Source organism: Mustela putorius, unplaced genomic scaffold, assembly GCF_011764305.1.
Source record: "Mustela putorius furo isolate JIRA1106 unplaced genomic scaffold, ASM1176430v1.1 tig00000275_pilon_pilon_pilon, whole genome shotgun sequence".
Lineage (NCBI taxonomy): Eukaryota > Metazoa > Chordata > Mammalia > Carnivora > Mustelidae > Mustela > Mustela putorius.
Window position 1 is genome coordinate 15,311,751 of NW_025421341.1, and position 22,881 is coordinate 15,334,631.

General features: G+C 36.4%; 1 protein-coding gene across 1 annotated transcript in view; it reads left to right on the forward strand.

Annotated features, from left to right (window-relative positions):
- The window catches only part of CPS1 (carbamoyl-phosphate synthase 1), a 123,607-nt gene that overhangs the window by 31,473 nt on the left and 69,253 nt on the right, over positions 1–22,881 (forward strand). Inside the window, exons 6-18 of the mRNA XM_004767015.2 lie at positions 422–514; positions 2,776–2,865; positions 4,309–4,437; positions 5,016–5,122; positions 5,976–6,114; positions 7,033–7,110; positions 8,730–8,828; positions 10,542–10,637; positions 14,403–14,592; positions 15,622–15,779; positions 17,300–17,428; positions 20,634–20,778; positions 22,298–22,508. Coding sequence (XP_004767072.1) covers positions 422–514; positions 2,776–2,865; positions 4,309–4,437; positions 5,016–5,122; positions 5,976–6,114; positions 7,033–7,110; positions 8,730–8,828; positions 10,542–10,637; positions 14,403–14,592; positions 15,622–15,779; positions 17,300–17,428; positions 20,634–20,778; positions 22,298–22,508 — 1,664 coding nt within the window. The remainder of the gene's footprint in view (positions 1–421; positions 515–2,775; positions 2,866–4,308; positions 4,438–5,015; positions 5,123–5,975; positions 6,115–7,032; positions 7,111–8,729; positions 8,829–10,541; positions 10,638–14,402; positions 14,593–15,621; positions 15,780–17,299; positions 17,429–20,633; positions 20,779–22,297; positions 22,509–22,881) is intronic.

The following is a 22,881-nucleotide window of genomic DNA, read 5'->3' on the forward strand; positions in this document are numbered from 1 at the left end:
TTCTTCTGTTTTTAGATTTCTTATTTTCTTCTCAAAAGATTGTTTTGTCCACGTTGCCACTGAACTATCTTTAGGTCATGTGCACTAAGGGAATAGGTACCCTAAAATGCTCTAATTTGCAGCAGCCTGAAACTTAGAGACCTGAATTCTGATGCCTTTAGAATTTGCTTACTCCAAGGGCCAGTCTCGGACCTTAAAAAAAAAAAAAAAAAGAATTGTACATTCCACAGTGTTTCTCAAAATGTACTGTACAAATTACTTCATCTTTCCAGTTTGAGAAGATGAGGAACTTCTGCTGATGGTTTTAAGTAATTATAAAGACATTTAGATCTTGGAGCAGTCGTTTAAGTCCCTGTGAATGGATCCTGTCAGCACCTTGCCTGGTACTCCCTTTGAACTGTCTAATTTTTTTCTTTGATAGGGTACCATGCTTGGGAAGATTGAATTTGAAGGTCAGCCTGTGGATTTCGTGGATCCAAATAAGCAGAATTTGATCGCTGAGGTTTCAACCAAGGTGAGAGATTTCCCTTCACATTTTCTAGTTTTATTTCTTATATCAAAATCTTCACGTAGGCCGAGGTCTTCATCCTGAAGCACCAGACTTGAGGGAAAAAAGATCTCATAGCTGCTAAAATATATATTACAAATCAGTGCATTTAAAGTTAGTAAATTTTACCTGCTGCAATCCAGCATCAATCAGAATGACCGTGGAGAATAACATTTCATGAAGAATTCCAGCTGTGAGAACTTCCGGGCACCAGGGCCTTTCCTTAAGAAAATGTTATGAAAAGGCTGAAAATCGCCTGACTAAGAGCATGTCGGTTTCAGAGAAAACACATGTTGATATTATCTGGTATTCCCGTCCCTACGCCTAGTCACATGGAATCGGGGACCAGAACCATGGGTCCCTGCCGATCAGTACTGACCGTGGTGCTGATGCTGGATGCAAACACGATTCACAGGATGCCGAAACCTGAGAAATAGGAGTTGTTAAAGACAGCGAATTTTAAATTAGATATGTAATTGCTTATATATTTGGAATTTGATCATGCCATATGCAATATTCCCTGGTTTTTAACTGTAAAATTTGCCCATACTATTTTTCCTGTAGGTGTTTCTATATGTTCCCTTGTGAAGTGATTTCATTTGAGACAGTATGAAAAAGGGCTATTTTTCCTTTTAGTATTGAGAACTACCTTGAGGATCTAGTGCAGCATTTTCCACATGTGAGGAACACTGACCTAGAGAAAGTCACCTTAAAAAGAATTCTGTGGTAATAAGGTTAAAACCAGTACATAATACATTTCTTCTCTTCAAGAGTCATAATGTAAATTCACATATTCACGTGTCTGTGAGGTCTTCCTTAAAACTGCTGTCATTCTGTATGGAGAGTATATAATGTATTTGTGTACAGACCAGCAAAAAGGAGCCTGTCTGTATTTTTATCTATGTCAGATCAAGAGAGAGATCGCAATGGTGAAAACTGACCCCATTTCTTAATGCTAGCAGAATTGAATAATTACATTGTAGCTGTGCTAAAATGCATATTTTTATCAGATTATATATATTCTGTGTGTTTTGTTTTGATATGGTTGATAGCTTAATTTATTGTCTTGTAACTGCAATTTGATGTAGCTACAACTAGATGGTAATAGTGCTTTATGTTGTAGGAGAAGCCTAAGGTTAAAAATAAATCCACACTTTTTCAAATTATCCGATGAGAGAGATTATCTCTAGCATTTATGGATCAGCTCAGAAATAATTTCCCCAGATCATGGAAAGAATTGAGCACTTTTTCTCTAGAATAGTTAGCAGGGAAAAAAAAATCGTGACAAACTTTATAGATATTTTTTTCAAGTACGGTCTAAGGATTATGATTTCCCATCCTTTAGAATTTGTGGAGAGTGGAGAGCTGATGTTTCAGTTAAAGTAAAATGCTCTTTCAAATATCCAGGTTGCAACTTTCATCTAAAATCTTTTGGAAACATTGAAATCACCCTAAATTCAGAATATACTAGGTAATTCTCAAAGCTGTAATCAGTGTGGGCACCCAGCCCTCTAGGCTTTCTCTCCGTTTCTATTATTTCTCCTTTTATGACTTTGGGGGAACTGCTTCTTGGGTAAATGCCTGTGAAAATGGATCTGACTCCAAGCAGTGCTTTAGCTGTAGGTAATGATTATGATATGCTCAGGGATCCTTTTATGGAGTTTACCATTTAAATGCAAATGATCGCATGGTAACCTAAAGAGAGCAGTGGTCTACACTAGCTTAGCAATCCTCTGACTCTCATACTGATTTTACCCATTAGCCCCACTACAGAAGCCTAATGCACAACAGCTCTGCCCCATCCAAACTTTACTGCAAGTTGAGGAACAAATGGTATTTAAAGCATGATGTATCTATTACCACATCTGTCTAGTACTGAATCACCCAGTAACACTTGAAAATTCCATTGCCACTGGTTGTTAATGTGGCAAAACATGGGAGAGATTATTGTCAATTATGGAAGTGACCAATTTCTTAGGGATCATTGTTATTACTATAATCAACATTTTATATAAAACAGCAAAGTACACTTTCCCTCATAAAAACGATACAGTTTGTGGCACTCTCTGTGCCTGATAAATTGACTGTTAACTGCCAGTCATTCCCTAGTAGTTAGCAATCAGTCTGTTACCAATATAAGTGCAAAGCGTCCCCAGATGTGTTTACGATATTGCTGTGTTGTTCATGGCTTGTACTTCCCTCTCACGCTCTGCTTGTCAAAATTGCAGGATGTCAAAGTGTATGGCAAAGGAAACCCCACGAAAGTGGTAGCTGTTGACTGTGGGATTAAAAACAATGTAATTCGCCTACTAGTAAAGGTAAGTGATGTGTTCCATCTCAAGGGTGAGGATTTGTAATATTGATCTTTAGTGTTAAACTGATTTCCTTCCTCTGTTTCAGAGAAAACTTGTGCATTCCCCTTGGAACGTCAGGGGATCTGCTCTCTTCTTGTTGTCTTTGATCTATAAAATAACACTTGTATCCCTGTTAAAATTAGTGATGTAGGCTATGTTTTAAAAAAATCTTTAGGGGCCACCAATACAGAGAAGAATGATGATGGTTCTTACCATGGATTAACTGACATTCTGAGACATGCCATGTTTACTTTCTTCGGGTTTAGAAATGACCCAAAATTTGGAGTCAGTTGGAGAACTCCTCCATTGGACTACATTCCTCATGTGCCAAATGTTTGCAGGGATCATGCCCTAATATAGTACAAACTTTCACATTCCAAATCATGATTTCAAATTCTTGTCAATTTATTAACACAAATTTGCATTTGACTCTTCAGTAGCAGATGCTGTCAATGGCCTCTCTGTATCTTCTTCTCATTTTACCATTATAAGGCATTTTGTCCATCCAATGTCTGCACTTCATTGCTTGAGGGCTCTCTCTTGATGTTTGGAACCTGCTGGTAGGCAGGAAATAACACAGAATTAATGATCCTTGGAGCAGTCCCATTCAATGACTAGAGAACACCAGTGTGTAAATATCCCAACTCCTTTGCCCTGTCAATGAACTATCTTGAGAGTGAGTAGTCTACACTGGCTCTCAGAGTTCCCTAGTGGGCCGAAACTCCAGTTGTCCATAGTGCTTGGTAATGCATACTTTATTGGGGTGCCTCATAGTGTCACTTTCTAGTGTTTCTTCTTAGAAACCTTTCCAAATAGGCTTCTTTCCCTCAAATTCTTGTCCCAGGAGATGCTTCTAGGGAAACCATCAAAGATATTTTCCTGTCCACTTCTATATATAAAAGTTCTAATTATTCTATCAGAGTATAGATACTACAGATAGTGTGAGAAAACTCTAAGAAAGAAGACTGATGAAAATTTGGTCAGATTAAAAAAAAATTGAAAAATGTAAGAGGTGGACCAAGTTAAATTTTGCAGAAAATGGATTTTTTTTTTTCCCACTCTCTCTACTACAGGTAGTGAAAATGACCAATATTACTCAGTGCCTAGTCAGGAATTCTTTAGGTTCTGAAGCCTCCTGAAATATGGGAAAATGTGTTATCAATTTTTTCAGGATCAAAACTTCAGTGATGTTTTTTCCTCCACTTTCTATTGACCACTGACTTCCTACACATCACACAAAATACAGGGAGCCACCAAAGAATTTTTCACTCAACATTTTTTATTTGAATTATGTGCCATTTTCCCCTCCCCTTTAGGGAGTGGTTAGTCAAGAGAAAGTCTAGGCAAAATTACACTTTGGCCAAGAACACCGTTATTGACTTGATCATTTTTGTCCTTGCTTCCCAGCGAGGAGCTGAAGTGCATTTAGTTCCCTGGAATCATGATTTCACCAAGATGGAGTATGATGGGCTTTTAATTGCTGGAGGACCGGGGAACCCTGCTCTTGCACAACCACTAATCCAGAATGTCAAAAAGGTGCAGTAAACCTGGGGGTGGTATCTATCTGCGTGAGGTGGAGGGAGTCTGTGTAGCTGGAAAGGCTGGAATCTCTTTTAGGTGTTCAGATATTCTTTAGCTCCTATCTGTGACCTCTGAGGCAGTGTCAGCAGATATTGTATGGGGGGAGCCAGTGAGGAGAGGGTCCCAGAGGAAAAAGAACCTTTCTTCAGGCAGAGTAACTGGGATTGTGTCCTCAAGTGAAGAGAGCTTGAGTCCAATCTCCAAATGTGTCTTTCTATACAAATGTAAAATGGCAATTCATGTTTCTCATCATGGCCTGGGGGCCTATAATACCCTCGAGTTTCTGAAGAAATATCAAGTTTTGTTTAGTTTGAATATTAAGTACATTTTAAAAAATTCTAACGGTACACATTTGTCAGTCATATTCTTATTTATAGTCTAGCTTTTTATTCAATTCTCCTTTTATTCTATTCTCCTTACCTTTTTAATTAAGAATAAAAGAGATGTTTCATTTTTATTCCATCAGAGGCAGCATCTTTTTTTTTTTTTTTTGGAACAGTACTCCTGGCTAATAAAAATTCTCCCTGATTTAGATTTTGGAGAGTGACCGCAAGGAGCCATTGTTTGGAATCAGTACAGGAAATTTAGTAACAGGACTGGCTGCTGGTGCCAAAACCTACAAGATGTCCATGCCCAACAGGTAAGACAATTCTGCATCTGTTTACAGGTCAAACTGGTTCTGAAACACTATTAATAACTAACTGCAAAAGCCTTAGAGAACTTATGTGCCATTTTCTTCAGAAAAAACCAGATAACTGTACTATTACATGGTTCATAGTTGTCTGACTCCCCGATACCACTTTTATTGCATTTTTGAAAGGCAGCCTTCTCTAACAATAATGTTGCTGTGGTTTAAAGTTATTTTCCTTCCCTTGGCATAAATCGAGGTTATTATGCTCCATCATATGATATTCCAAAGGAAACTTCTCTGCCTTCCAAGCTAAATAGCAGAGTACTGATAACGTTGTAAGACTCAAGAGCCAGGAAGTCTTCAGATCCTCTCCATTTTGCTTCCTTACCCTGCATGATGCCAGTTTATTCAACATGGCGCTTTCTTCCCCCATAGTCCACCCTCTTCGTAAAGTGTAATTCAAAGTTATTCAGGACAGAGTTGTCATCTCTTTATCATTTCCCAAAAACTCTCCTCTGGCTTTAAAATTACTTATCTTCCTTAACATAAATTGTTATTTGTCTCTCCGTTAAGCTCATGAGCCACTCTTAACTTTTTGTTATGAGCTCAGTTCTCCCTTTGTACTGATTGTAGAAGTTTAATAGACCTGGTATTTAACACACAGCAAAGCTTCCTGAATTGATTTTTGTTGCTAAAATTATTGGGATTAACAATCTGTGACTTTTTTCACAAAGTAATTTCCACGAAGCAATTGAAACTTTCACATTTTAATAGGATTTTCTCATCCACTATTTTACAATGAAGGTGTTTATTGTCTTCACTTTTCCTTTTCCCTATTCTTTTTCTCCTTTTTTTTCTCCAGAGGGCAGAATCAACCTGTTTTGAATCTCACAAACAGACAGGCTTTCATTACTGCTCAGAATCATGGCTATGCCCTGGACAACACCCTTCCTGCTGGCTGGAAACCACTTTTTGTGAATGTCAACGACCAAACCAACGAGGTGAGTGCTCTCAATAAACCTGTTCAGTTGGCAATGAGTAAAGCAGGGCTTTTCATACTCTGTTAGCCAGACACCGTGTGTGTGTGTGTGTGTGTGTGTGTGTGTGAGAGAGAGAGAGAGAGAGAGAGAGAATATGTGTAAGAACTCTTTTTATAGCTTATTTCCCATCACCCTCTGCTTTTTAAAAAGTTACTTCTGTCTTATTCTCTCATCAGTTGGCTCATTGAGATACCCTCTTTGAGTGGTTAATCAGTGACTGTCTTCCACGTTCATTGCTAATGGACAGCTGGAATGTCCTTGAGATCTGTTTGGGCCTGTCTGTGTGGGTCTCTGAGACTTACTTGGCTCTGAAGTAGCCTTTGAGAAGACCCTCAGAGAAGAAATCTAGGAGTTGGAGATAAGAAGAAGATTTGAGTTTATTCTGAACAGACCCTGGGAGGGGGTCACCCAAAGGCTATAGACCAAATCAGTTTTTTTTTCCTTCTTTTTTTTAAAATTTTTAAATTTCTATTTATTTAATTATTTAATTTTTTAAAAAAGATTTTATTTATTTATTTGACAGAGATCACAGGCAGGCAGAGAGGCAGGCAGAGAGAGAGGGGGAAGCAGGCTCCCCGCTGAGCAGAGAGCCCAGTGCGGGGCTCGATCCCAGAACCCCGAGATCATGACCCGAGCTGAAGGCAGAGGCTTTAAACCCACTGAGCCACCCAGGTGCCCTCAAATCAGTTGTTTTTATGAAGGAACCACATTTGGTTGAGTCTTTGTTGGCTTATTTTTATTATGACTGTTAGCTGTTGGAATGTCCTTGAGCATTTAACTCTTTTTTTTCTTTGAACTTTATTGTCTGCTGAATAATACATAGCCCTGGTTGACAGTCATTGTTACAGAAGGAATTTCTCCTATTTCTTGTTCTCTCAGGGAATTATGCATGAGAGTAAACCCTTCTTCGGTGTACAGTTCCACCCAGAGGTCAGCCCGGGTCCCACAGACACTGAGGTATGTTAGGACATGAGGCCTATTGTACACTTAATTTTTTTAAAAAATCAGAAATGTATTTATGTGAAAACTTGAGAAACAAACATCATCACCTCAGATGATTTAGGTACAGAATATTTTTCAAGAAGAGTGCCTTGATAACACATGTATATTGCATTAAAATTTCCCCATGAATATCATGGAGGAAATTTCTGTGTTTTTTAAAATTTAAAGTGGGAAAGCCCTGAAGAAACCTGACGCGATGTTGTTTTTATTTAAATCGTTATCATTCTAATATATTTAGTTCTGAAATTTACAATTGTTGTACTATGCAAATGAATTCCCTCTTGCTCTCTTGTTCTCATAACTGAAATGAAATTTTAATCCCCCATCTGTGACTTCACAAAAATCCCTATGGCAACTGGTTGTGTAGCCAGGAAGAGTGAATAAACAGCAGCAGGAGAAGGAAGAAGGGCAGGGGTACTCGGAGGGGGGAGGGCATGCACACACATATATATGAGTCAGATGGCTTAAGAAAAGAACCAGAAAGAATGCTTAGAGGAGTTTTGTTTTTAATTTAAATATTTTTATTTTGTGTGTGTGAGCTTTTGGTTCAGTGCTCAAGGTCACCTTTTCAAACAAGAGCTTGTGGTGACACAGAAAAGTCTGGAAAGTCTGGTGTGACTTCTTCTCCCACACCTTAAAGCCTCTCTCTAGTAGTAATGCTGACAGCTCCTCCCTGTCAGCACATACCCGAAAGACACCCAGGTGAAATGAGGAGAAACAGAATTTTCCCTCTGTAAACTCTATTTCTCATTCCTGAATTGGCTTTTCAGATATATATGTTCTGTTCATTTTTTAATATTTTTAGGACGTGATTCTTAATACCTCAAATCAGTATAACATTACCTGCCCATGATGAAATGCATAAAGAAACTTAATTACATGGATTTTTTTGGCTTAATACATGCTGAATACTATTTTTTTTTCAAATTTCAAATTTAAATATTTTGCCCATAGTAGTACTTCGTATTAGGAACATTGAAATTAAGATATGCAATATTAAGTAGCGCTTAATCCTTTTTTTTTTTGGTCCTGTCAGGTAGCTGTAAATGAAATTGAAATTTGTCATGTCTAGTGACACAATAGTAGTAAATTCATTAGTATAGTTTAAGAATAAGCTTTGGAGGTATTTTTTGAGCTGATAGAAATTTTCAAAATCTAGTTATTTCTAACTTTAGGATGTATAAGTAATATAGCTTTAATTTCTTTTGTATAACTAGAGTTTTATTTAGAAGGATCCATTTAGAAGAAAATAACTCATAATTAAGGGGATGAAGCATGACATTCTCAGAAGGCATGATCTGAAATGTTCATTGTCTGCTGAAAACTTGCTTTTGATAGGATTTGAAGTGAACAATGAGAAATGTTTATTTGATCTAATTCTTATAGTAGTAAATATTTAGTTTTTGCCAATTTTGGCAGAAAAGCAAAAAACAAATGTTGTATATGAATACTTATCCTAAAAAAATATTTATTATTTATTTGAGGTTCAAATTTAACTGGGTGTATATATTTTATCTAGCAACCTTATGAGTTTTATAGCTTCTAACTAGTTGGATCTATTTTTTTTTTTCCAGTACCTGTTTGATTCTTTTTTCTCACTGATAAAGAAAGGGAAAGGTACCACAATTACATCTGTTCTACCAAAACCAGCTCTGGTTGCATCTCGAGTTGAGGTCAGTATATGTGGATTCCTTTCTGGTTTGTGTATTTTTGATTTTTTCTCTATCATATGATAATTTTTTAAATGAATGATGTTAACCATTTTAATGTCTGTAAAAGACTACTGGTAATATTTTAATTACCCATTATTTTAGCATCTAATTGTTTGGTCTGTTCTTGGTGTGTTCACTGGAATTTTCATGTTTTTGATTTAAAATTATACCTTTTACAGTTTGCTTCTAGAAATTTGTAATACAATAATTTAATAAACAATAGGATTTTAGTTTACAATTTGACACATTCTGTTACTTAATATACTATAGTTTTAGGTATGATTCAGATACAGTTCAGATTACAGAATCATTCATTATAGGTGACAGAAATTTTATTTCAACTAAAAGAATTATTATTGGTCATCGTGAATAGAAAAATATGATTTTACCTATTAAGAGCAAATAGATAAGGAGTACTATAGCACAAACTTGAGTCCTTCTTTGTGTGAATGTATAGGTTAGTATGATAAGATTTCTACACATTTCCTTCAAAGTTACACTACATATATACCCACATGATTATTACATAAAATTTAGAAGAATGTGTATATAGTTTCAAGTATATATATACAGATTGGCTTTTTATAAATAAAGGTAATTGAATTGAATGTTTACATGAAATGATAATTTGAGTTGGATGACCTGTTTTAAGGATTTCCATGGTAGCCTCTTGTCCTCAGATGGAAATGATGGAGGTAGCCCACCCACTCCGTGTGGAATCAAATTGTGGGTTCTTGGTAAGCAAAGAACCCATGTACTTCCTGCATAGTGTTCTTCTCAGAACCTCAACTCACGTTCTTCAGATGCTTTTTTTTTTCTTAATGGTGGGGAAAAAAGATATAATTTGGGATTTTGCAGCACCTTCGCATGTGGTAGGCATCCAATAAGCATTTGTTGAGGCAAACCAAGCTTCTCAAGTCCTTGTCTTTTGCAGTGACCAGGAATATCTTTCTCCACTGAAGTCTTTAGCACTTGGGGCTAAAAAATAAGAAGAATCATTATTTGCTTGGAATCCTATGTATGATTTATAGAATGTCAGTATATTGTCAAGACATGAGCTTTTTCGTCTTGCATTTTTCTGTAAATATTTCTGGCACAAACAGTAAAGGTGAAAATGTGAATATGAAGGTGCATCCATGGGCCCCTTGTCTTCTGTGTTTTCATTCATTTGTTATGGAAGGCCCAGAGTCCTGCTTTATCTAGAAGAAACCAACGGAGTATTGAATGTAATACATTTAAGTTTTAGAGAGATTCTTGTCACACACACAAACACACACACACATAGATGTGTAGATTTTCATATATATTTATGTAGTAATTTTTAGATATTTATGTATCTTTAAATAAAATGTAGACCTCTTCTCAAAATTTTTTACCTAAGTGAAAAAAACTTCATGACCATTGGAAATTGCTTTGAAATGAGAGATTTTTAAATTGTTTGTGTTTTTCCTGATGAATCACAGACCTGTGCTGCAGAAAGAAATAGTACATTATATGTTACTTAATTGAATTTGAATTTAAAATGTTAGCCTTTTTCTTCATGTGTTTTTTGAAACATTGTACTTTAAATCACGATGTAAACCTGGACAATATAGATAGTCTTCCCTGCTCTTGAAATTGCCTCTTTTCCCCATCTTGCTAATCAGAGCAATGCCATTTTCTTATTGCTTACAGGTTTCCAAAGTCCTTATCTTAGGATCGGGAGGTCTGTCCATTGGTCAGGCAGGTGAATTTGATTACTCGGGATCACAAGCTGTAAAAGCCATGAAGGTGAGAGGTTTCTGTAAGAACTAATATACTCCTTTAATGAGTCTAATTAGTATTTCATAATTTAGATTTATGACACTACCTCTTTTCAAAGTCACTGTAATTGATTTCCTTAACAGTTTCTCACACATCTTACATTGAAGAAATTTAGACCACATGTGAAATCTTCTACTGTCTCAAACTTTTTTGCACGCCTGTAAATCAAGAACGTGAGAGTGATCTCCAAAATTACCTGTTACCACCAATTTGTACTGAAAACATAAAAAGCCATGTTTACAGATGTTGCTCATTTCTTTTGAGGCAGTGAGCATTTAAAATATATTTGTCTTTTGTGTGAAAGAGGGAATTTGGGGATCCTTGGTGCTGTAAGATATTGTAAATGTTCTAGAGGATGCTTCAGGCATCTCTGTGGTTGACATGGCAAGATTAAGTTGATGGAGCAAAGGCAGCAGATGACTTTTGCCCAGCTTTAGAAGTTATTACCTGTCACTAGGGGACCCAATTTAACCATTTATGACTTGGGTTGATGACTGAATAGAATAATTTGGCGGATTATCATGTAGAAATGAGGATTGGATACTCAACATTGGGAAAAACACCCTCCCTGTTCCTTTGAAGTCTTTCAAGATCTCTCCAACCCTTTGTCAGCAAAACAAACCTTTAGAAAAATTTCACTGTATATGTAAGGTATTTCTAAGAAAGAGCTAACTTGGCTTCTCTTTGGTGTCCTTATTTCCTTGGATAGTCCTCATTTTGGTGCTAATCAGCCATCCAGGGACAATGTGAGCTTTCTGTGACTTTGCCTCTGGCTTTGTAGTGTCAAGCCATGCACCAGAGACCTGGCTAGGAGAAAGCCACACAGACAAGGTGGCGGGAGACTAGGACAACAAACACAGAGAAACAATTGGCCAGAATTTTTCTTTTTCCATTTTGTTGTATTCGTACGCTATACACAAAGATTTTCACCTGACAGTTCTGTTGAAAAAAATAGAATGCAGCCCCCGGTTAGTTACTCTTCTTTCCATATATTTTTATATTTTATTGCCCTTTTCCATACATGCATGAGTACACACACATACACACATATGTTTTTTGTGCACGTTTTCAAGGAGTACTTTATTTTATTGTATTATGATTCAATTTCCTTTTATATAATTAGCGGATGTCCCGTGGTTTAGATTGGTTAGAATACAATGTAAGTGTGTTCAGGTTTTATAAATACAATTAAGCAGCCTATGGTTTTTTATTCTAGTTGGTAGCTTTATAAAGAATTAATATTTTCATAGCCTATATATTTTTATGTGCCTTACATTTGTTAGGTGAAGTTATATATTTTAACCAAATAGAAATTATTTGTGATAGTATTATGATTAATGAGGAAGTTAGTAGAAATGAATTTGTGGACTAAATATTTATTTACTTATTTACTTATTTATTTTAAAGATTTTATTATTATTATTTTTAAATTTTTTTAAATTTTTATTTTTTTAAAAATTAAATTGATTTATTTATTTTCAGGAGAACAGTATTCATTGTTTTTTCACCACACCCAGTGCTCCATGCAATCCGTGCCCTCCATAATACCCACCACCTGGCTCCCCCAATCTCCCACCCCCCCGCCACTTCAAACCCCTCAGATTGTTTTTCAGAGTCCATAGTCTCTCATGGTTCACCTCCCCTTCCAATTTCCCCCAACTCCCTTCTCTTCTCTATCTCCCCATGTCCTCCATGCTAGTTGTTATTATTTATCTGACACAGAAGGAGAGAGAGACACACACACAGACAGACAGAGAGGGAGAGCATGAGCAAGGGGAGTGGCAGACAGAGGGAGAGGGAGAAGCAAACTCCTCACTGAGCAGAGAGCCCCACTCGTGGCTCAATTCCAGGACTGCGGATCATGATCTGAGCCTAAGGCAGACGTTGAACTGACTGAGCCACACAACACCCCTATGGGCTAAATATTTAAAAATAATCAGATGGTGCATGTATTGTAGACAGAACTATATTAGAAAAAAAATAATAAAAATGTATTAAAATAGTTTGAAATAATTTTTAGTTTTAAAATATATGGACACTCATCACAGTCATTTATGGAAACTTTACTTATATAATTTGATTTACAAAAATAGTTATATCCATTGTATAAACACATTCAGGAAAATACAAATATATTTAAAACTTTTGGTGATTTTCTCTAGTAGTGAGACCTTCTGTAACTTCTATTGATGATGTGTTCTTAGTTTGGACTTTATTTAAATTCCATGAAACAAAATGGGACCAGGGAGGGAGACAAATCATAAGAGACTCTTAATCTCAGGAAACAAACTAAGGGTTGCTGGAAGCAGGGGGTGGGGAAGAGATAGGGTGGCTGGGTTATGGACATTGGGTAGAGTATGTGATATCTGCTATTGTTAGTGCTGTGGATTGTGTAAAACTGATGATTCACAGACCTATACCCCTGAAACAAATAATATATTATATGTTAATTAAAAAAATCCACCCTATATTTTAAATGGATTTGCTTATCTGTATGTATTTGTTCAAAAATTTCTTAATAACACTTTTTGAAAACTGCTTTCTTAAAATCTTGAGAGATGACTCAGATGGAAGAAAGGGCTAGAACTTGAATCACAAGACTTGGATTAGAATCCTAATTTTACCATTTGATCAGCTAGAAGATCTTTGGCAAGTCATTTAACCTTATTGAATGTCAGTTTTTTCATCTGTGAGGTAGAGATTTCTCTTGTAGTCTTTTTATAAAAATCAAATAAATTGATAAAAAAGTATATTATAAGTTTTAAGGCACTGAGTATAAAGTAATATGAAATATATTTAATATTTCATTCAGATCCTTCCCCAAGGACATATAGGGCTTTCAAGGATGATTTCTATACTCTCATCTGAGTATTTTGTTGATGTATTAGGAGGGTTCTAAATTGACCTGGTAATAGGTAAAATAATAAGAGACAGATGGCCATATTTTATAACAATTATTTTGTATCACCCTTATCCCAGGTTATAAAGCTATTTATCCTTTTCATAGCCTACATGAGGAATTATTTTTGAGATCTCTGCAGATGTCAGAAATAAGATAGAGCTATGAATACATTTATACACACGCAGACACGTGACATTTTTATTTTATTTTATTTTATTTTTTGTCATATGGTCATTTTCTTTTAATGTAGTATGTATAAAAAGTTATGTATAAGCCCCTTTGTTAAAGCACTATAGCAGTCATGAAAATCTAAAAAGATGGAATCCAGCAGAAGGCTCCCAGTGCTTCCAGTAAGGGAATACATCATCTGGTATTTTACATGTACACTCCATGTTGGTCTCTGACAAACATTGGAAAGGGAAACTTCTTGGATGTTGCCTCTGGTTCCATTTTATATTTTATTAATTTTTAAGTTTTAAAAATATTTTAGTCTTTTACAGCCAACTCAGTAGTATTCATAGACCTCTAGTCAAATTCTATAGAAATCAACTCCAGTTTTGCTTGATACTTCTAGCAAGGAGTTCAGGGTGAACCTTGTGAGGTAACCAGTTCTTTTTGAATAGTTCTATTTTCAAGGAATTTTTTCTTTCCTCTCACCAGACGTTTGTCTTCCTTTACCCTCCATTATATTCATTAGTCCTATTACTGATCTCGATAGCCCACAAACTAACCTAAAAGTTTTGTCACCCAATACAGACCCTTCAGTTGAATATGGTGATTCTCTCCTTTAGAGCATATGTTCAGATTTTGGATCCTTTTATTTCTTTCAGGAAGAAAATGTTAAAACCGTCCTGATGAACCCAAATATTGCATCAGTGCAAACCAACGAGGTGGGCTTGAAGCAAGCAGATACTGTCTACTTTCTCCCCATCACCCCTCAGTTTGTCACAGAGGTCATTAAGGCGGAACGGCCAGATGGATTAATTCTAGGCATGGGTGGCCAGACAGCTCTGAACTGTGGTGAGTTCTTTTAAGTTTAATTGCAGAGTTTTGGTCCATGCACTTATGTGTAATATTTTTTTGACTCTAACAATTATGCTCTGTGTGTTCGTAAAAGCTTTTCTTTAATGTGTGAGGAAGCATTTAGCAAACAGCCACCTGAAAATGTCATGTGATAAATATTACTGGTTTATTTCACAAAACAGCTGAGGTACTTTAATGCTCTGGGGTGGCCAGGGGAGAGCTCCCTGCTCCATTTCAGCATATTGCTTTTCTCTTGACCAGCAAAACCCTGAGGACTATTATATATAAAAAATGAGAATTAACATTGATTAAATGCTTTGTGCTCTTACCTGTTGGCCCAGTAGCATTTGGCTTTCACACATATTCTCATGATCACATAGATCAGTCTCTCTACCACCCCTTCATGCATCTGCTGAACCCAGTACTCTGTCCTTTTTTCAAGACTTCAAATCTTTGGAGCTGGATCATGAATGAGAATCTCATGAGCTAGTTGGAGTAAGAAGTTGATGTAATAATTTAAATATCAAATATAAAAGTCTTAGCTAAAGTCAGATGGCATGTTAGTGGAAACATTATTTTGTATCTATCTGGGTTAAAGATCATCAAAATAATGTTTCCATTAACATGCCATCTGACTTGGGCTAAGACTTTTATATTCACTAGGATTATTTAAATAAGAGAATCTCATTATAAGATTGGACCTTAGAAGGAAAGGGAATATCCTAAGATTTAGAGGTTTACTGTGTCCTGTGATTTTTATTATTGAGATAATAAAAACCATTTGGAGAAGGTGGTAATATAAGTAATGTCACCAGCAACATATTTTGCTTAAGTGTTTTCAGAATTTCTCTTTCAATTTTTTTTTTTTTTTTTTTTTTTTTAAATCTTAAGCACCCTTCTATTGTGGACTGAGGTGGCTTCCTGGAGCTAATTTTAAGGTTCAAAAAAGTTGTATTTCAGGTGTCTGTTAAAAAAGACATAAGAGTTTGAGATTTTAAAAACTGATTATATTTGGTTCTTCTGTAGGAGTGGAACTATTCAAGAGAGGTGTACTCAAGGAGTATGGCGTGAAAGTCCTGGGGACCTCAGTTGAATCCATTATGTTCACAGAAGACAGGCAGCTGTTCTCAGACAAACTAAATGAAATTAATGAAAAGATTGCTCCAAGCTTTGCCGTGGAATCAGTAAGGAATCTTTGTTCTGGAGAAACAAGACTGTTATTTGTCTTGTGTTATAGGGAGAGTGGTTTGTCATGCCTAAAAATGATAGTTAAATTATTATATTTGCATGTATTATCTTCCAGAAATGTGTTAGTACTTCAGAAACTTTGTGTATTAATTGCAGCTTTCCATGCTGAAATGTTTGGGATAGGTATTAATATTTTATGAAAAGGGAAGCAAAAGCCCGGAGACCAAGTGGTTTATCAGTGGTTGAAGTGCCATTGACTATCAGATCTCCTGACGTAAAACAAAGGGCCATGTCAACTTACAATGCCAAAGTGATTTTTGCTTTCTGGGACCCGTTACATATCTTGTATGTGCAAATGGTTTGCCAGTGGGGAATGACTGGATTGAAATTTTCTTGTTAGAATGGAATGAACATTTAAAAATGAAATCATCTAGAAAAAGCCACTGGATCTAATCAATGAGATTCATGACTAAGAAACGTGTGGCTTAGATGTTTAGGGAGGAAAGATGATTTCTTCTTTTTGTTAATTATTTTCAACTGTAGCCTGTGCCTATTGATAGGCTATTACAAGGCACCAAGATAAAGTTGGTTTGCTATATATCTGTTTCTGTCCCTGACTTTATTCCTGTTTTCAGACATGTGGTCAATGAAGTGGGGGTTCTGGAGGCAGTTTTTTAAATGCAACTTTCCCATTGCAAAAGTAGGCAAATTCTTAGGAAACAGGGCAAGTACTGCTGGGACAACTAAAATGGACCACGCACTTTTCAGAAAAGAATGCTACCAAGTACATACTATGTTGCAGAGCTGTCAGTCAGGAATAGTCCCAGGATAGCTCTGCTGAACATTTGGAAAGCTCCTGCCATACATTTATTCTTTCATTGCCAGATTTAATTATGTCCTTGCTTCCTCAGGATGAGAAACAGGCATATGGGAAAGGTGTAATTACATTCCCATTGGTAGTGTAATAATATTCCATGACAGAAAAATATAGCCACCATATGTTGTATTCTGTAAGTTTGAAAAAAAAAAAAAATCCAAGCTTCTGGGACTACTCTCTGACTGAACTTGAAAAATGAAAACCCTCTTTCTGTACAGTATTCCTAATGGCCTGTTGCAGTAATATCAAGTTCATTTTGGCAGTAGAAACCCTTGTATCATTAAGAGATGAAGACTTTTAAATTGAATTTAAAAATTCAATATGGCTCCCATTCTCAAATTCATAATGATTATTTCAGTTTGGGCCATTGTTTCATTTTTTTTTTTTTATATGACAGAACAAAATTTACAATAAAAAGATAAATGAAAGCCTTTGCTGTGTATTAAAAAAAATAGGATTTTTTACTTTAAATTTGTAAAACTTTACTTCTTTTTCAGAAGGAAATGAAAGAATAATAGAGCATTTCTGTAGTCATTCTTCCCAAAGAAACTGACTTACCTGAATTGCTATACTTTCTTGATATGGTCTTTTCTGCTAGTGTGGTCAGCTTTTAAGACTTTGAATCTTTCTCCTTGCTAGATCGAAGATGCTCTAAAAGCAGCAGACACCATTGGCTACCCAGTGATGATCCGTTCTGCCTATGCTCTGGGTGGTTTAGGCTCCGGCATCTGTCCCACTAAGGAGACCTTACTGGACCTCAGTACAAAGGTTTGTATTTTCACAGACCAAATTCTTACCAACCAAGAAAATGGATTCGATATGCCCTTTCAGTTAGAGGAAGTTATGTAGATGAGAAATGACCTTTTCTCTATTATTAAACCACTGTCATGTTTTCTAAAAGTATCCAAAAGATGGTACCTTTGGAAGGGAAATGCAGTACAGTTATTTACATTGGAACACAGCATTAATCCAGAAGATCCTAGGAAAACTGATGGTCACTCTGACTATCGGTGATCATACTAACTGATGATAGTCACTTGATCTTTACTGTACTATTTGATTTCAGCGCCATAAACTCAATTCAATTCCATCTCTCTCTGCTTCAGAATCTGCTCCCAAATACACATGATGCTAAAATATATTTTAGTGATTAAAAAAAGTGAATGTGATGTCCTATTTTCTACTATTTTTTGAAATAATATGACACAGATGACATCTAAAGTGAAACAAAACACATTGAGTAATTTGGCTTTTCCTCAAAGTCAGGTGTTTAAAATATATACAGTATAAACCTTTTGGTATCACGAATGAATGAGCTCTCCCTACCAACTGCTGCACACTCATCTAAGCAAAAGTGAGATCTGAGTTTTCAAAATTTGTGTTCTATCAAAATAATTTTAATATATTACTGAATACATTAAACAAATACATTCTTAAGTATTAAAAAGAAAATTAAGATGTGTTCCAAAAAATAAATTAGACATTATCAAAGAAAACATCCTCCACAAAAGCAAAGAATTTTGCCCGTGCTCTCTCCTTACAAAATAGAACAATGCCTGGTAGTAGGGGTCTCAGTGATTGCTGGCTGAATGAATGAATATGTGTAGAGCCAAGAGGCCCGTGTACCTTGATGGTTGTGGACATGAATCTCACAGGATTATTTTAAGAGTTACTTTGCAGGGGCGCCTGGGTGGCTCAGTGGGTTAATGCCTCTGTCTTCAGCTCAGGTCATGATCTCAGGGTCCTGGGATAGAGCATGGCATTGGGCTCTCTGCTCAGCGGGGAGCCTGCTTCCTCCTCCTTCTCTGCCTAGCTCTCTGCCTACTTGTGATCTGTCTGTCAAATTAATAAATAAAAATCTTAAAAAAAAAAAAAGGAGTTACTTTGGAGAGTTCTGAGTAAATACTATCTGTTATTATTTACTCTTTAGTATGAAACAAAGTGCAGCCCTTGAATTGTCATAGGATTTTGAGAACAGATAAATAAAATTAAATATATTTAAACATCTATAATGACAAACTTACTTGTTATCAGCTTGGATTTAGTGTTTCTAAAGTTGCCAAAACAAAACCCCCAAAAGGAAAATATATCAATATAAATATTTCTTTCTTTCTTTCTTTTTTTTTTTTTTTTAAGATTTTGTTGATTTATTTATTTGGCAGACAGAGATCACAAGTAGGCAGAAAGGCAGGCAGAGAGAGAGGAGGAAGCAGGCTCCCTGCTGAGCAGAGAGCCCCATGCAGGGCTTGATCCCAGGACCCTGGGATCATGACCTGAGCCAAAGGCAGAGGCTTTAACCCACTGAACCACCCAGGCGCCCCAATATAAATATTTCTTGTTTCCATTCTGGAGTTATGAATCATGTATTTAAAGAAAAGACGTGTTTATAGAGGCAATTTTTTTTCCCTCTGGTATATTAGATGTTCTCAATATTTTCAATACTAGTATTCATGTATACTTATTCTCTATTAAAAATATATTTTTAGAGTGTAAAAATTCTGAATACTGAATTGTCTGAAAAGGTTTACAGTGAAAACAATTTCGGAATGGAATAGTTTTTAACTATTTAAATTCCTTAAAATAATAATAGTGAATTGGATTTTTTTTTTTGAAAAACATAGCTTTTCCATTCAAATAATTATTTTTATCATTAATTCTTAAAGTACTCCTTATTCTCTTGAGATTATATTTAGCACCTTTCGAAGTAGTATTAACTCATCTAGGTCTCAAAATTCGTCTTTGTATAAAATCTAAGACTGGAAAGAAGGAAGTTGAGGCAACAGGTGAATTTGATCTCAATTGTCCTTGTGTCCAAACATCCAGCCCGGTCCATTAGAATGCAGAGAGCTTTCCCCAATCCATACCCTTTGTTTCCCAGACTTCCTCTTTTAGCATGCAATTCTAATGACAGATGAATCATTATTAAATTGTTCATGCTGGCTACAGAGATTTCTAACCACTTTGAAAACCTCATCATCAGGCAGCTGTGGGGACAAATGTGTTACATTTTCAGTTGGACATGGGAGAGCCTGTAGTGTTGACTGAGGTTAAAAAGATAGTGTTGAGACACATTAAGCGCACACACACACCCCCAACTAACACTGAGTTATTTCATTATACTTCCTGCTAATAATTAGAAAAAATTCAAAGTACTTTCCCCAATTGCTTTCTCTTCCTTTCTCGCTGCTGTTGCAAATCAAAAATACTACAAGACAAAGGGGGCCAATTCTGTCTTGGATATTCAGACACTAAATGTCCTAAGGTCAGAGACAGTCTCTTTCATATTTTGGGTTCAGTATTCTATCCACCATTGGGTACGCAATAAATACGAAATGATAATTATACTAATTCATATCTGTTTAATCAGGCACACATGATATATGACTCAGGGTATTTAAGCACTTAGGTGGTGATTAACCATAATAATAGTCGCATATGATTCTTCTAATTCCCAAGTTTCATATGCCATCTTGGCTAACTGTTTACAACCATCATTATCTCCTTTCTTCTCCTCATCAACATCAACTGACTTTTATTGTGTATGTCACTGTACAAAACACTCTCAGCTATTTTAGAGAAAACCAGAGTCTTTAGACTTATTTTTCTATATTTATTCGCACTTATCACATTTTCTGGTTTTACAGAAGCCTTGCTGCTGAAATAATTCCATTTCCCTCTGCCTGATTGCTCAATTATTTTCTCTTTTTCCTAAATTAGTTTGATTTAATGTCATATCAGCACTTTGAATGGCAAGCTTCAATAATGTAAATCAAGCGTATTCACTGCAGGATGCTATTCCTAGTACCTCACTGAATTTCTGACATATTGTGCCTTCTGGAGCATGGAGGAGGACGGAGACCAGGCTTCAGACTTCGATGCTGACCAGAATTTAGGCCAGGGCATTTTGCCAACTATCCATGTCTAAACCAGTGCCTTTTCTGACTCTATGGTGTCTTTTGTCACCAATTTCTAGGCCTTTGCTATGACCAACCAGATTCTGGTGGAGAAGTCAGTGACAGGTTGGAAAGAAATAGAATATGAAGTGGTCCGAGACGCTGATGATAATTGTGTCACTGTCTGTAACATGGAAAATGTCGATGCCATGGGTGTTCATACAGGTAGGCAAAGAATCTTGAGGAATTACAGTAATGCCTTCAGTTCATGCTTCTGATGACCCACAGATGTCTTTACTAAGGTCTTTTCTTTAAATTACTGTTCTTAGCTGACAGACTAGTGATAAAATTTTACACAAAATCGTATTTCTTAGTACTGAAAATAACCTCACATTAATTTTGATCTTCTCAAAAACCCTATGAAGTAAGGCACGTATTATCCTGATTTCATTTGAGGAAGAGGTTATATGTAAGGAATGTAGTGGTGGTAAAATCTGTAAGACTTGCTGTTGAAAAGTAAAAAATGAGGATAAGAAGGCTTAAATCAGATGAAGATATTAGTTACCAGGTGAATAAAACAAATAGCCACAAGTAATAGAAATAGGAGAAATAAGTTTTTTAGGAAGAGGAACTAGTTAGATGAGAGGGCAAAAGGGATGACTTAGGATATAGAAATGCTAACTTTGAGGCATGCGTGGAATTCTCAAGAAGAGGGTTGATACTATGGAGCTGGAATTCAAGAAAGGGGGATACAAATAAAGATGTTGATAAAAGTCATGGGAGTCATTGGTGTGAAGGCCATAACTGAAGCTGGAGGCATAGACTAAGTATTCAAGGGCATAGACATAGAAAGAAAGACAGTAGGGTCAAGGGCTGAACTTGGGACCTGTTTAGATTTACAGGGCATGAGTAAGAGGAAGGGTTAGTGTGGAAGAGAAGGAAGGGAGTGGTAGGAAGAAAACCAGGGTAGTACACAAGTAAGCCAACGCAAGAAAATATTTCACAAAAGAGCTTTGGTTTTGGCTTTATCAAATGTGAAATGTCAAGAATTAGGAATTTAATGTGGGTTTTTGGACGTTCAAGAGGACAGTTTCAATGCAAAGTTGTTTATGGGAGCCATATTGAAAAGAACTCTATGGCAATGAGGGATACACAGAATTGGGAAACTTTCAAGAAGTTTAGTCAGGTGAAGAATAAAGAGATGTTCTTCTGACTGGCGGTGTGGGGGGCAGGAAATCTGAGCGTGTTTGTGGGCAGGAGGGATGGTGGCTAAAGACTAAGAGATTGAATATACAAGGGCTATGATTCGAGAGGGGTGAGACAATGGAAAGGGATGAGATGTGGAACACTGAGGGATGAGCCAGTCTGAGTGAAGAGAAGATGATCATTTACAGAAGGGAGAACTTGAGAGAGAGAGAGAGAGAGAGATTTTGAGATGAAGAGTTTGATTGAAGATTGAAGAAGTTAATGTCAATCTGGTCAGTAGATGACTGAGGCCTTGATAGCTAGATGAACTTGGGAGAGGTTAGAGGGGTTTCTGTCAATAATGTTTCAGAGTAATACAGGCAAAACAAGAATCAGAGGGGAGAGTATCTGCTGTGCCTTTTATGTACCCCATCGAGACAGTAATTTTCCCAACAGTCCTTTAGACTAATCTGTGTCTTGTATCACACAAATAAATTTAAGTCACTAAAGTTAGTTATTCAGATATGGTACCAAATAACAAGTGTTGCTCGATGTACAGGTGATTCAGTTGTCGTGGCCCCTGCCCAGACCCTCTCCAATGCAGAGTTTCAGATGTTGCGACGTACTTCAATCAATGTTGTTCGCCACCTGGGCATTGTGGGTGAATGCAACATTCAGTTTGCCCTGCATCCTACCTCAATGGAATACTGCATCATTGAAGTGAATGCCAGATTGTCCCGAAGCTCTGCCCTGGCCTCAAAGGCCACTGGGTAAGATCAGAATGATTGACCATGTGTTTGCAGATTCTTCACAGATAGTTTTGGAAAACTGACAGCTAGTGGAAGACTGAGCTGCATTTACAAGCTACAGTCCCCGTTTCTGTATGCTGGCTGCAAATCATTTAGGACCCTAAGGACATGCTTATTAATGAGCTTGCTGCCAGATTGAGGCAAATGATATTGCTAGCTGGCTTTGTTTGCTGGCTAATCATAAACTAATCAAAATCTGGGTGGTCAAAGCAGGCTGCAAAAAATCTGCTTCCTAATTGCACTTTGCAGATATTGTTAAAAAGTGAGAATTAATTCTCAATTTTAGTCCTCAACTGGTTTCTTCAGGTGTTTAGTACATGGTAGGTAACTAGTA